This window comes from Thalassophryne amazonica, chromosome 12 (genome assembly GCF_902500255.1).
Source record: "Thalassophryne amazonica chromosome 12, fThaAma1.1, whole genome shotgun sequence".
Classification (NCBI taxonomy): domain Eukaryota; kingdom Metazoa; phylum Chordata; class Actinopteri; order Batrachoidiformes; family Batrachoididae; genus Thalassophryne; species Thalassophryne amazonica.
This window is the reverse complement of record NC_047114.1, coordinates 27483912-27497393: the sequence shown is the minus strand read 5'-3', so window position 1 is coordinate 27497393 and position 13482 is coordinate 27483912. Positions and strand designations below refer to the sequence as shown.

The 13482-nt window shown below is 41.3% G+C and overlaps 1 protein-coding gene across 2 annotated transcripts in view; it reads right to left on the bottom strand.

The window, feature by feature from the left end:
* LOC117521364 (lysine-specific demethylase 4A-like) overlaps positions 1 to 13482 on the bottom strand; it is an 88810-nt gene that overhangs the window by 62419 nt on the left and 12909 nt on the right. For both annotated transcript variants that reach the window (XM_034182656.1, XM_034182657.1), the window contains exons 3-9: positions 6520 to 6695; positions 6256 to 6370; positions 5907 to 6100; positions 2220 to 2269; positions 2023 to 2126; positions 1777 to 1914; positions 1433 to 1656 (exon numbers count right to left, since the gene is read on the bottom strand). In XM_034182656.1, the coding sequence (XP_034038547.1) occupies positions 1433 to 1656; positions 1777 to 1914; positions 2023 to 2126; positions 2220 to 2269; positions 5907 to 6100; positions 6256 to 6370; positions 6520 to 6695 (1001 nt within the window). The remainder of the gene's footprint in view (positions 1 to 1432; positions 1657 to 1776; positions 1915 to 2022; positions 2127 to 2219; positions 2270 to 5906; positions 6101 to 6255; positions 6371 to 6519; positions 6696 to 13482) is intronic.

Genomic DNA, 13482 nt, shown 5'->3' with positions numbered 1-13482 from the left:
TTACTGAGACATATGCAATGTTTTTGTTTTGTTTATTTTTTTCTGAATACAAGGCGGGTTACAAAGAAGCAGAGATGGACATTTGTTGATCGCAAAATACAAGAATTTGAGTTGACAGCCACATTACAGGCATATTAAAACCATATTACATTTGGAGACAAAAAAACAGCCCAGATTGACTGTGTGCACTGGAGTAAGTCATGAAGTGGACACAGGTGGACTGATCTTCAGACAGCTAACACTCAGCACCTGAGGTTACATCACTCTTGCGGCTAATAATAGCTCTGAATCCGTGTGCATTTTTCAGGTGATATATGGCTAATTTTATTTTTATCAGCTACATCAGGACTCGCGCAAGTTAAAGAGTTGGAAGTAATGATTCATAATCTAGTATATAATTTTTTAAAAGACAGTGTTGATTGGGGGCAGCACGGTGGATTAGTGGTTAGCACTGTTGCCTCAAAGCGAGAAGGTCATGGGTTTGATTCCCACCTTGTGGAGTTTACGTGTTCTCTTCATATGTGTGTGGGTTCTCTCTGGGTGCTCCGGCTTCCTCCCACATCCAAAGACATGCACTTTAAATTGTCCGTAGGTGTGCATGCAGGTGTGAATGTGTTTGTCTGTATGTGGCCCTGCGACAGATTGTCCAGGGTGTACCTCTCCTCCCGCTCTATGACTAATGGGATAGGCTCCAGCCCCCCATGACCCTTAATTGGACTAAGCAGTTGAAGATGAGTGAGGGAGTGTTGATTGGAGCACGATAGGCCCTTTAAGATTCACACAGTTACTTAACAATAACAACTGTCTAGGTTTTAATAGATTCCTCGCACCCCATTTTTATTAATCACCAAAACATGAAAATTGATATTACATATTGAGAATTGTAAATTGTGATTTTCTTGATAAATTCATGTAATAAGTGTATTTTATTTACAGATGATCAACTGTGCAAGTCAGTGTCGTCGTTTCATAGTGTGGAGCCCATAACAGCAATGAAAGAAAAACATGAATCCTGCTGCTCATACAGGCTCACATACTGTACAAGTGTGTAGCTGGGGGGGGTTTGAACCATGTTGACTTTGAAACCAAGTTTGATTCTGACTGATTTACTATTTGCAGAAATAAAAAAATAGGCATTTGTGATGGCCATTTTTCTTTTCTTCTTATTCAGCTATTACCTGTGCAGCATATGTATGCACCTGAAAACACTTTATTCCTTATTTACAACAGGTATCAAGTCTGGCCAAGCACACAGGAAAAAGGCTCATTGATTTGACAGTAAGTGGGCCTTTGGTCTATTGGAATTTTGACCCATGAACATCCCTGTATGTCTTCACAATACTGGTTGGTCAGTCCTATTGCACTGATGCAAAAACAGGACATCAGAGTCATACCAACAAAAGATGACATTCATAAAGTGTGTTTGACAAACCTCTTCCGCTCTCCATCTTCCCCACAGGTCTCCACAGACCCACCATTACTGCTTGTGATGTCATTGTAGGACTCGCCCAGGAACTCCTTCGCCTCTGGGGTGGGCCGTGAGTGGTCAATGGGTACGACATCTCGGCCCGCCAGCCACAGCTCATAGCGATCAGGTTGGAATTTCTTCACAAATACATCCATTGAAATTTTTACCATGTCTTTGCGACATGAGCACTAAGGAGAAAAAAGTCAGGACAGTCAGTGATTCAAACACACACAAGAGATCATACGGTTAGTATACATCATCACAATTGCTTGGATGTCTTCAGTTATGCTGCAGACGGCAGTCCTCACCAAAACTGCTTGCTTGCCATACTCAATCCACCGTTCTGTCGCAAAGTTGGTGGACTCTGCACAGTTGAAACCGTGGTTGAACCCAGCATGGTACGCATAGGGGAAAGTCACCATAAACTCACCAGCCTCTTGAGTAATCTTAATGAGAAAGAGACAAACCCGGGGGAGGGACAACAATTACTGCATTGCTAATGAAGAAATGTCTGACAAAAAGAAATCTGAACAACACAAATCCTGTCCCCTTACCTTTTCAAAAGGAATGCCATATTTCTTGAGTATGGAAGGAGAGATGAGAGTCATCTTGTGCCTCAAAAAAGCTTCACAATTTTGGGCACTACCAGGGAAGAACCCTAGAAAAAAAGAAATTCTTAGAGTCAGTCACTGCATAAAGTCTTCACACTATACAGTATATTAGCATAAAATATTTTCTCTGGTCTGTCTACCTTGAGCCAGGCGCTCCAGTCGCTTGCCATGCTCTGGAGGAACACAGTACCTGGAGACATTTAAGAAGTCTTACTTAAATTAATTCATGCAACTTACCTGTAACAATTCTATCTCATATGATCGAGACCATCGTGCAAATAATTAGCATAAATGCAAAGCCATCACTTTTACAGTCAGATTTCTAGAGACAATTCAGGAGATGGACACAAACATTTCCAAGTCACTGAACCTTGATCTTCATTTACATCAATCATTAAGAAAGACAACATGGTGGCCAAGCAGTTTGTGCACTTGTTTCTAGAGCAAAAGCTTCTGGTCCAAGACCACCCATGCCCATTCGCCATGTAATGTGGAACTGCATCAGGAAGGGTTAGGAGTGAGAGAAGGGGAAAAAGAAAAGAAAAAAAAAATGTGCCAAATCACTTTATTAATCCAGGAAGCAAACATGTTATGAAACCGGCATCGCCATGAAAAACTTGTCTGTAGCTTAAGTGTCTACAAAAGTGATGCATGGCTGTATTATCTTTATTCTTCATACTATGTGATATTCTGTCCTGTACATCAATCTTAATTCTCCTGTAGTGGGGTCGCCATCCTCAGGCATCACTGTCCAGCAATCTCACAATTCCACAAATTTCACAACTAAACAATTGAGATGTCTTCCCAGACATCTCAACTGTACAGGCAGACTTCCCAGAGACACAAATGTCTCTGCCGATGTAAGTCCGTCTCTCAACCAGTTTCACACTTTCACCATGTACAGACACACGAAGACAGCGTCCAAGAAGTCACAAAAAGCCTAGATCTTAAGCCCCGTTTACACATAGACGGTTTTGTCAGCGGGCAGTACGTAGACTGAAGTTCACGGTAGTTCCGGCTCTTTTTGCGTGGAAAGGGGCGGAGCATTTCGCCGGCGTTTTGACCGCCGTACTAGTCGCAAATATGCAGATAAAACGCCGCTAAATCTGCCGAATAAAGCGGCGTTTTGACGCCGTAGCATCCGGCACACGTCAGGCAACGGGGGTTAATACCCAGTTCTATCCTTTACAATCGCAGGTTAAGATGCGTGTGAGAACGGCGGTGTTCTGCTGCCGCAGATAATGCCCTGTGTACCGCTGGTTTTATCCAGGCAAATCCTGCGTTACTCCAGGAACTTTTGCATATAGGCATTGCCCCCAGAGTATAATAGGCTGAAGCAGCAGGAATACATGCCTCTGTCACTTCAGGGGGAGGGAGAGCATCCTCAGCCTTTTCTTCTCCTCCTTTTCCCCCTCCACCAGAGGCCTCCCCTCTGCTTCTGAACCAGACCTCTTGGTAAGTCCTTGCTGCTGCCAATTTTCTTTTAGGAGGCATACTGGAGCTTCTCTGCAAAAATATCTGGAGCTGGCCGCGAGTGAGAGGCCTGCATGCAGCGCGCTAGCGTTTTTATACTGACCGCCGCCTATCGGCCGTTTGGAACGCTGTTAACCGGGAGGTGGCGTTTAGAACGGCGTACTGTCCGCTAGCGTCGCCGTTTTGTCTGCCTCTGTCGCCAGTTAAAACGCCCTTGAGGATGCCGATGTGGGCTCTATCGCCATTTTACACGCCGTTGATTAGGGATACAACGCCGGCCGCCAATTACGGCGGTGTAAACTGCGGCACTACAGGAAGGGGCAGGATGAAACGGCGATTAAAAAGTACCAAACGCCGTTGTTCGCGCTGTCTCCGTCGTCACGCGAATTCTCCGGGAGCGCTCCCGGAATTATTCAACATGTTGAATAATTTTTTCGACGATTCCCTGTAAAGCCGGAACTAAGCCACGCCCCGTAGTGCCGGCGTTAACAACGGAGTTTGATCCTTAAGATGGCCAAAAACTCTTCCAGGACACTTCCGGGAGCTCTTACCGTCTATGTGTAAACGGGGCTTTAGCCTTGATACAGTATCCAGATACTCAGACTCCCCACACAGCTCTCCAGGACATGCACTGATTCTGCAAAGATCACAGCTTTGTCTGCACAGTTGCTGCACTCAACCCTACACAACATACACTTCCTCCAGTCTACACAGCACGCAGTCTCTTAGTGATGCAGCATGATGAGCTGGATGAAATGCTTTGTAAAAAAAAAAAAAAAAAAAAAAATCCTGCAGCTATTCATACTGTTGCTCAATTATTACTCGCAGAGCTAAGACGGAAGCCAGAATGTTCAGTTTGCTGAACAGCATACAGCTGGCACTGTAATCTTCTGAGAACAACCCTGCCAACTGCCTTATCCAGAATAGAAAGCAGTGCAATACCCCTGTGGCTGTTTCATTCTAAGCAAACACTTTCTTTTCCCAAGAGGGAGAACAACTCCATATCCTAAATGGAAGCAAGATTGCCTGCAATGCCACAGATCCCTGCAGTTTATCACACAATGAAGGTGATAAAGGTGAAAAATCCAGAACGGGTAAGTCCCAGTACATACTATCTTACTACAGTAGTAGAAAACAGTACATTTTTGGATTAACGCACACACACACACAACCAATGCAACTCTGCACAGACTGCAATTAAAGGAAAAGAAAACCCACTGATCATTTATGATTCGGTTGGCAAATTATGGTATTGAGAGCCCATATGAAAAGTTGTAGGCATGTGTGAACATTTATGTTTAAATTAGTGTTTGTGTATGGCTGGTCAAAAGCCACCAGCAGGCAGCCATGTCAGCTGCTATAACAGCAATGTGTGCTGTCACATGGGCACAGAGGTTCAACTCTCCGCCAGGGTCCGCCCTTCAGTATAGAAGGGGCAAAGCACATAAGCGGCAATCAACATCCTGGATCAGTATCGGGTTCCGATACAGATGTAATTCGCAGATCGGAATTTCCTGATTAACCTGCGGGATTTTCTAATACTAGAGAGAAACCACGCCTGTGAAACCTCTCTCCTGCTGCCTGCTCTCTGCTGTTTACTGCTGAATGGGAGGAGAGGAGGGGGAGTGGGAGGTTTCTGCATTAAAGACGAGCTGTTTCTTCTACTCAACGCAGCTGAGACTTGATTTAATCCACCGGTAATGGCAAATTTCCGCCCGGCTCTCGGGTTCAAATGGTCTGTGCCTCAGAGCATGGACTTTCTGAAAAATTAACTGAATTGTTACTGAAAAATCAGCCGCTTCAACGTCCTGAGGCTCTGAAATGCTATAACAGCAGCTTAGGGCACAGCTGAGGAGGACAGCCAAACAGAGATTCACTTTCTCTCTGCTGAACGGGAAAACCACCAAAAATCCTTCAGTGTTTACCCAGAGTTACTCCCGTGAGCGCCGCTGATGATACATTTAGAAATTAGCTTTATTTTACAGTTGAAAGGCTACGTGTTTGCTCAGCAGGAAAACTGTGAGAGAGAGAGAGCGAGAAGACTTTTACATCAGCGCATGTTCACCATGTGTAGCTTTCTGTGCCCATGTCATGCCACAGCAGTGCCGCAAGCGATCCAGGAAGTTTTTCTGATTGGTTAAAATTGTGTCAATGGCGGCATTTATGAAATCGACGAATTCTGCTTAAATGCCGACTTTCAGAGGGAGATATTTCAGTTGTAAGAGCTTCTTATTTTCAATGATATGCATCAATCATTAGTTTATAGCACAGTCTATCTTCGCAGCTCTATTTTATCAGAGGGGTTTTTTTTCCGTTAAAATACTGTTAATCAGAATGGTGAAGCAATCATCTACCATGACTTGGGCTCTCCAAAGTGCAGGTAATTGATACTGTAGAGATCCATATCCTCAGTGTGCCATGCAAATGTGGTCTTCCACATGCCAAAATACAAGTAGGGTGTATTGACACCCTCAATAGTGATGCCACTGTCATGCTCCACAGTATCCAGAATGGTGTTCAGGTGGCAAATATTCCACTCCTTCACATCCTGCAAGATTAAAGTGAGTATCAGAAAACATGATTCGTATCAATAAAAACAAGCACACTCATAACATTACTCTTCATCTATTAAATTAACAATATACCACCACAAACTCAAGCACAACGAATGCATCAGCAACATGTATAACTAAACAGACTCACTGGGTCATATAGGGATCCATTGACATCTGCCCCATATATGGGAGAATTAAATGTCAGATTTTTCCAGTACTTTCTCTCCAGTTCCTCAAAGTCATCATAACGAGGAGTGCAGAATCTACAAAGGGCATAACAGATATTTATAAACAGTAAACAGCACTAGAAAACTAGATTTCCAAATGAAAGTCAAAGGATTAAGACTCAAGTCATAACCAGTGTCATTGACAACCGGCTTTAAATTTCTTTGATTTCTCTCCTCCCACTCACTTGTCACTGTTGGCAGTCTTGCGGAACTCTCTGACAGTCATCGCCTTCCTCTGAATATTGTACTGTGTGAAAAGGCCTGCCTGGCCTGTCACCACCTGCTGAATGGGTGCAGGTATCACCAAATCATCAATATCATCATAAGAACGTCTGGGCTTCCATTCCTTCGGAGGGACAATCTTGAAAGAAGAAATATGCCAAACAAGTTAGTTGGAGCAGGTATAATAAAATTTTATTTCATTATTCTGTCCTTATAAAAGTACATCATTATATGTAGGATTGCTCAGTCATGACTTACTTATTTATTCCAATTGCACCCTTTAATCAATAATAAAGAGTCTGATATCATGATTACTACTGCAATGCCATTAATTGTGCAGCACTGGCCCACACCGATAATTTCCAAATCAGAACTGATGATGGCACTATGCAACAGCTCTCCAGCCACTAGTCTACAGCTAAGCATCATTAGCATTATTTAGGTCATTAGGACTTTGAACTACTTTACACACTGGACACTTGCATTTGAGCGTCCATTTCGCGAAGCAGGTTTCTTCTTTGTCTACAACTGTGGTCATAAGAGCACTCCAATTTGTTGCTGCACATAATTCTGGAATTTCTAATGCACAATTTCTTGACATAAGCATTTAATCCAATGTTAACACAGTCACTGCCGTACTCCACACATTGTTTGTGTGTACAAAGTTCAATGGACTGCATGGTTAAAGTTCAACAAATCTGAATTTTCAATGTGGTGCATATCCATAGTGTGTCACTTTGCTTCACCCAACACCACATACATGATGATGGAGAAGATGTGCACAAAATGTTTGGCCACAATTATGTAAATGCAAGTGTAGTGGTACAAAAACAGCCATATTTTGGCAATGTGCACCAATTCCACTCTTTGTAAAAGCCCTGAAAACACCTGAGATATATTGATCAGGGGTTCTCGAAGGAAAAATTAGCAAGAGGGTGACACCAGATGCACGGGAGTGGAGCTTTTGAAAATTTGAGGTCAAAATGGGTCATTCTGGGGCTTCTTGAAGGACTGGAAAAACAACAACAACCAGTCCCAGAGCCATGATCTGAAGGGGGGGACCTTTTTGGTGAAAGTGGACCTTTGTTGGTAAGGTGTCTGGGGGCCACTGGAGGCCCCCAGAACTTTGGGATTTTGATGCCCAAGGGTGCATTTTTGAGGTTTTTTGCTGACTATCTGCCCCCCCACCCCCCAAATTTAGCTGTACAGTGGTCCCTCGCTATAACGCGGTTTACCTTTCGCGGCCTCACAGTTTTGCAGATTTTTTTAGTCCAATTTTGCATGCTTTTTTTTTTTTTTTTACAGCGCATTGTGTTCTGCGTCCGCATCAAGCAGGCTGGTCGCGGCGCCGCAAAGGCAGAGCATGCGCATTGTGTTCTGCGTGTCTGTTTATAAGAATCTTCTTGCCCAGAAGAAAAAAGAGCACCAACAACTACCCATAACTGTGTTCTTCACTCAGAAAAGACACCTGCACCGAGGTGTCACTCAGTGGACGCGACAGCGGAGTGGCGCCAGGACGATGAGGCGCGATCAGAGGAACTGTGAAATACTGGTCAGTCACTATTAATAATTTCTTATGTGTTCAACCTCGTAGGTTGATCGTTAAAATTTAATTTGTTAGTTCTAAAAGCCATCATAGTTATTTATAGGAAAACATTCTATTTTTATTTCTCAAACAAATGTTTGGGCCTGAAAACAGGTTGGTCTTATTTTTCTACTAAGGTTTGAACTTTGGGAGTGTTTACACACGAGAGAAAAGTGAGAAAATGTTAATGCCTGTTTGAGAAAAGTGTATAAAGTGTGTAGTGAGGGTTTTTACAGCCTTAAAACGTATATAATAACTGCAAAAAAATAACGATGACTACGTTGTGGATTTCGCTTATCGCAGGTTATTTTTAGAACATAACTTCCACGATAAACGAGGGACCACTGTACTGCGTAATGTGTATGGTATTTTTCTTTGCTGCACATTTTCACCTTTTCTTTGCCTTTACCCCAAACTGATATCACAAGCTACATGTTTGCTTGATAAGATTACTGTCAATCAATCAACATTTATTTCTATAGCCCTTTACAGCAGCCAGATGCTGTCCAAAGTGTTTATAGTAAAATCAAGGAACAAGAATTCACAAAAGTAAAACAAATGCACACCAGAATTAAAGAGACACATACAAACAAATCATGTCACAATTCCGCCAGGTGTTAAAAGCCATTTTAAATAAAAAAGTCTTGAGCTTTGATTTAAAAAGTGCTGGGTCAGAAATAGTGCATAAATTAGGAGGGAACTTGTTCCACAGTCTGGGTTCAGCTACCGCAAAAGCAGAATCGCCCCAGAGTTTATATTCTGACCTCAGAACATCTAATACGGTTCTCCCCAGACAACGTGGTAATGGCGCTGCACTGTTATACTGTCATCCAATGCCGCTATACTGTAGTATCATCTCAGTGTTTTAGCACGAGAATTGGTGAGAACCTGACTGCATGCAAACCCATTTTTGCAGGGAAGTTTCACATAAACAACTTCAACTCTATTTTATCCTGTTTAAATGGTAAATGGACTGCATTTACATAGCACTTTTCTAACTGTATCAGAAGCACAAATCATTTTACAATTATGCCACGCATTTACCCATTCACACAAACACACTCATACACTGATGTCAGGGTGTTGCCATGTGAGGCGCTCACTACACACTGGGAGCAACTAGGGATTAAGGACCTTGCCCAAGGGCCCTTAGTGATTTTCCAGTCTGGCTGGGTTTTGAACAGAGGATTCTCTGGTCTGAAGACCTAGTGGTCACACGTCACACTCCCCCATGGTTTGTGTTGTTTACATCCAAACGACACAAATGTTACATGAAGCCCGATGATCAGAGGACAATCTATGCATTTTTTTGGTTCATCTTGAGGGTGACCATAGCCCATAGGTTAAAGCAATACATTTTCATCTGACTGAAATTTTTTCCTGGCAAAAAATCAATGCCAGCAATTCCCTAAAATGTGGCATAGTGGGGGCACACAGACTCTTTTTTCCTCAATAAATCCAATAAACACATTATACAGTATACAAATCTATTCTAAATAGCCTCTAAGGAGAGACAGACAAAGCATAAAAAGAATGCAAAACTTGGACATAAAGGTACATAAGGGGGGGGTAGTCTTGATTCTGGGAGGTCTGGGGGTGCTCCCCCAGAACATTTTTTAGAGACCAAGTCAAATTTTGTGTATTCTGGTGAATTTGAACAGGTATGAAGCCCTCTGAAACAGATAAAACTCACTTCAATCTGTGAAGTAAAAAATAACTTTTTTTTTTAAAAGAGCAAGTTAAATTTTGTATATTCTGGTGAATTTCAATGGGTATGAAGCCCTCTGAAACAAAAAAAACTCACTTCAAACTGTCAAGTAAAAATTCTTTGTCTTCTGTAGTATTTTGATCTGTTCTAATCCGGTGAATGCAAATGGGTGCTGTGTTGCTGTACAGTCAATAAAATACAAAATCAGGGCCTAAAGCAACTGACACATTGTTCTGTTGTGCACAAAGTAACACTGTCACCAGTTTTGAAAACGCATGCGCACTTGTAAAATGCTCTCACTCGTAAAACAAACTAGGGCTGCAACTAACGATTATTTTAGTAATCGATTAATCATTTTTTTGTTTGTTTTTTTACTTACATGTGAGTTTTGCCATTATTTCTTGAAGTGAGTTATTATTAAAAGGCCTTTATCACGCAACATCAACGTCTGAGCTTGTAATAAAGTTAGGATGTTATATTCTCATCAAAAAGAGTCCACAAAAGTATTTTAAAGGCCTGACTAAAGCGTAATATGTGATCTTTAATAAGTTATTTTCATGATAAAAGACACAAATGTGTAAAAACACAGCTTAGATGTGGTTTGACCGAAACAAATTGTCATTAAGCTTAAAAAACAGGGATGAAGTGGCGGTGTAAGAGTCACTAGGACTAGAATAGGAATAAATAACTGTTAACTGTGAACACCTAGTGACTAGGTGTTCACAGTTAACAGTTATTTATTCATGTTCATTGTTACTTGGTTTTACCTTTTCTGTTGTGTTTTGTTTTATCAGGTTCTTTTTGTCTGTTTCTCTAAAACTGTATTGTAGCAATATTAGTTATTACTTTTGTTGCTGTTGGTATTATTAATAATATATCAATAAAAATAAATAAAAAAAATTACAATTCGTAATACATTTGACTCTTTTACGACAACAAACACTAAGCCATTAACTATTTACTATACAAAAAACATGCACACAAACTGTGCTGAGATGCGAACAGCTTAATGCTAACTTTAACACTGAAAATGCCATAGACATGCTAACGCGTTATCATCGGTCCCGTTTTTAAGTTATAAAATACATCTATCAACTGTTTTAGAAGACCATAACAGGTCGGTTTAACATAAAAGGGTATATATTACTCACAGGCATATGCTCTTTAGGATTTTAGCGGGGAAAAATTAAGATAAAGTCCAACAACCCAGCAGATCGAACCATTGCTTCATTGGTTCACGCTTCAAAGAGCAGTCGCTCTGCAGAAGCGGTTGATTACAGACCCACTGCAGGGTCTGCAATCAACGTAGAGAAATTATCATTTTCCCGTCAAAGACTCTCAAAAACAACAGCTGCTCTGAAGGACTGATAAGGGAATCGTTAAGCAAAAAGACTATTGATATCGGTGGATCGAATCGTTTCTTAACAATACCCGATGCGAGATGTGGTCCATGGTGTGAGACCAAAGCAAAAAAAGAAGACGACCAAAACAAACATGGCAGACTCGGTGAAGTTTGATGACACAGAGATGTGAAGAAATTTGACACTGCCGCTGCAAAATATTTTAAAATAAATAGAATTTTGCGTATTTTTGTAGTGGCCTGAGCGGGCCATCATATGATAAATTGTACTAGCCTGCAGTGGCCCGAAAGTGGGCCAAATCGCGCCGGGCCAGCGGACAAATGGCTATGTTGAGCCCTGAGTAAGTGTGATCTTGAGACAGTCATACATGCTTATGCCTGCATATATTTTTTTTTCAATTTTTAGATCTATAACTCGAATCCAGAGAAGGCATACTTTTTAGTTTTGATATGGACCTACATCTGTATTTTATATTTTTGACTGAGTTAGCCAACTCTGAGGGTTGCTTAAAAAATGCCCTCTAAATTTTAAGGGAGTCACTTTATTTTTTTTACACTTGAGAATGCCCTCTGATAAATTCTATTTTTTTTTTTAACTTCATGTTTTTTCTGGGTTGGTTTATATTATATAGGCAGTTTTAACTGCATGATTTCAAGGTGGAATATCATGAACTCTTGCGTACTAAACCATGAGCCAGTGCTCCTACACTGTGAGCCACTATAACTTCTAAATTCTACTGGCCCTGTGGGCCAGTAGGGCAAATTGGTTTATGTCAAGCCCTGTTACTGAGGAAGAACTTTACTTTAGCCAGAATAAGTAACTGGAAAAAAAAAAACTTGCTTTGACAGAGTTTATCTGTTGATCAAATCTCAAACAGCTGTCAAATGCATACTAACCCCAAGAGCTATAATCATTTTCATATTTATGGTTTCCTGAACTTTAAATGACCTGATTTTAAAGCTACAACCTCAAATAGACCCAGTAATGCCTGAGCTTAGACATTAGTTATATAGCTATGCATAAAAGTTAAATTAAATAAACATTTTATGCTTCATCAATTAAACAGTGAATGAATGCAGTACAACTCAAGCCCACAGTAATACTGATTTAAACATTGTACTTGATAAAAATATTATTATAATAAATAGTAGTAGTATTCTATTAGTATGAAAAAATGTCTTCAAAAGTGGACCTTTAATTGAGAGGTGTTGAGTCCCCCGCCACACACACACCCTCTTTCCATTTGGATTCACCCCTGGTTTGCAGACTGACCAGCTACAATGGAGAAGTTGTGTATTTATGTGGAAAGCATGACCTAATTGAGAGGTACAAAGGTTTTATCAGCACTTTTTTACACCGTTTACACAGGAGTTTTTACACCGCCCTCAGAAAGAGACTTTAGGCGTATGAGGGGAAAAAAGCTTTAGTATTTGTTTTAACTTGTCACACCTCTGCATTTTTATTTAACCACAGCAAGGACACGCACAGAGCGGCACAAAGTTTGAAAGAAAAGGTTAAAAATGTGTTTGTAAACTCTGCACTCAGCTCTTTGCGCTCTGTGTCATCACACTCTGAGACACAGAAGGGGGCTCTTTGTTTCCCAACTCTGACCTGCTGAGCAAAACAGAGGACTTACAGCTTGCAGCGTCAAACGCTGACGTAAACACAGGGAGTTACTACAGGTGTACCAAACATGTTATACAGGTACTTCAATAATACCATGATCCAGTAGAGACCCCGAACAGGCACCAGTAAGAAAACTGTGGCAACGGGCCAGACAGCAGAGCGTGGGAGCTGCGTGATATAGGACATGTCTGCACTTTCTTACTGTCATTTTGCCATGTTTTTAGTATTTTGGGAAAAAACTATGCTGTTTATTAAGAATGGGCTTACCATTTCCTGGCATCAATGTTAAGGCCCTATCACAACTTGATGATTTAGCATGTGTATGCCAACCATATTAAAAACACTGGCACAGGCTGGCGTACGTCTAATCAATTAATGTAGCTGTCACACCTTCACGATTATCCAGCATCTGCCGACAGTCCCATTTCCACCCGGTGGTTTGGGTCAGTACTACATGGTGTGGCGTGGGTCAGAAACACAGTAACTTAACATTTTATTAAAATTTTTTTTATCTTGATGGACCATTTTCGCTGTGTACAGAATGCTGATGAGTTGACTGGCTGTGGTAAATGCTGCCTGGAATGAATGAAGCACTGTCTCTTTAAATGTTTAAAGTGCTGTTGATTTCTGATCAGGCCCACTGAGC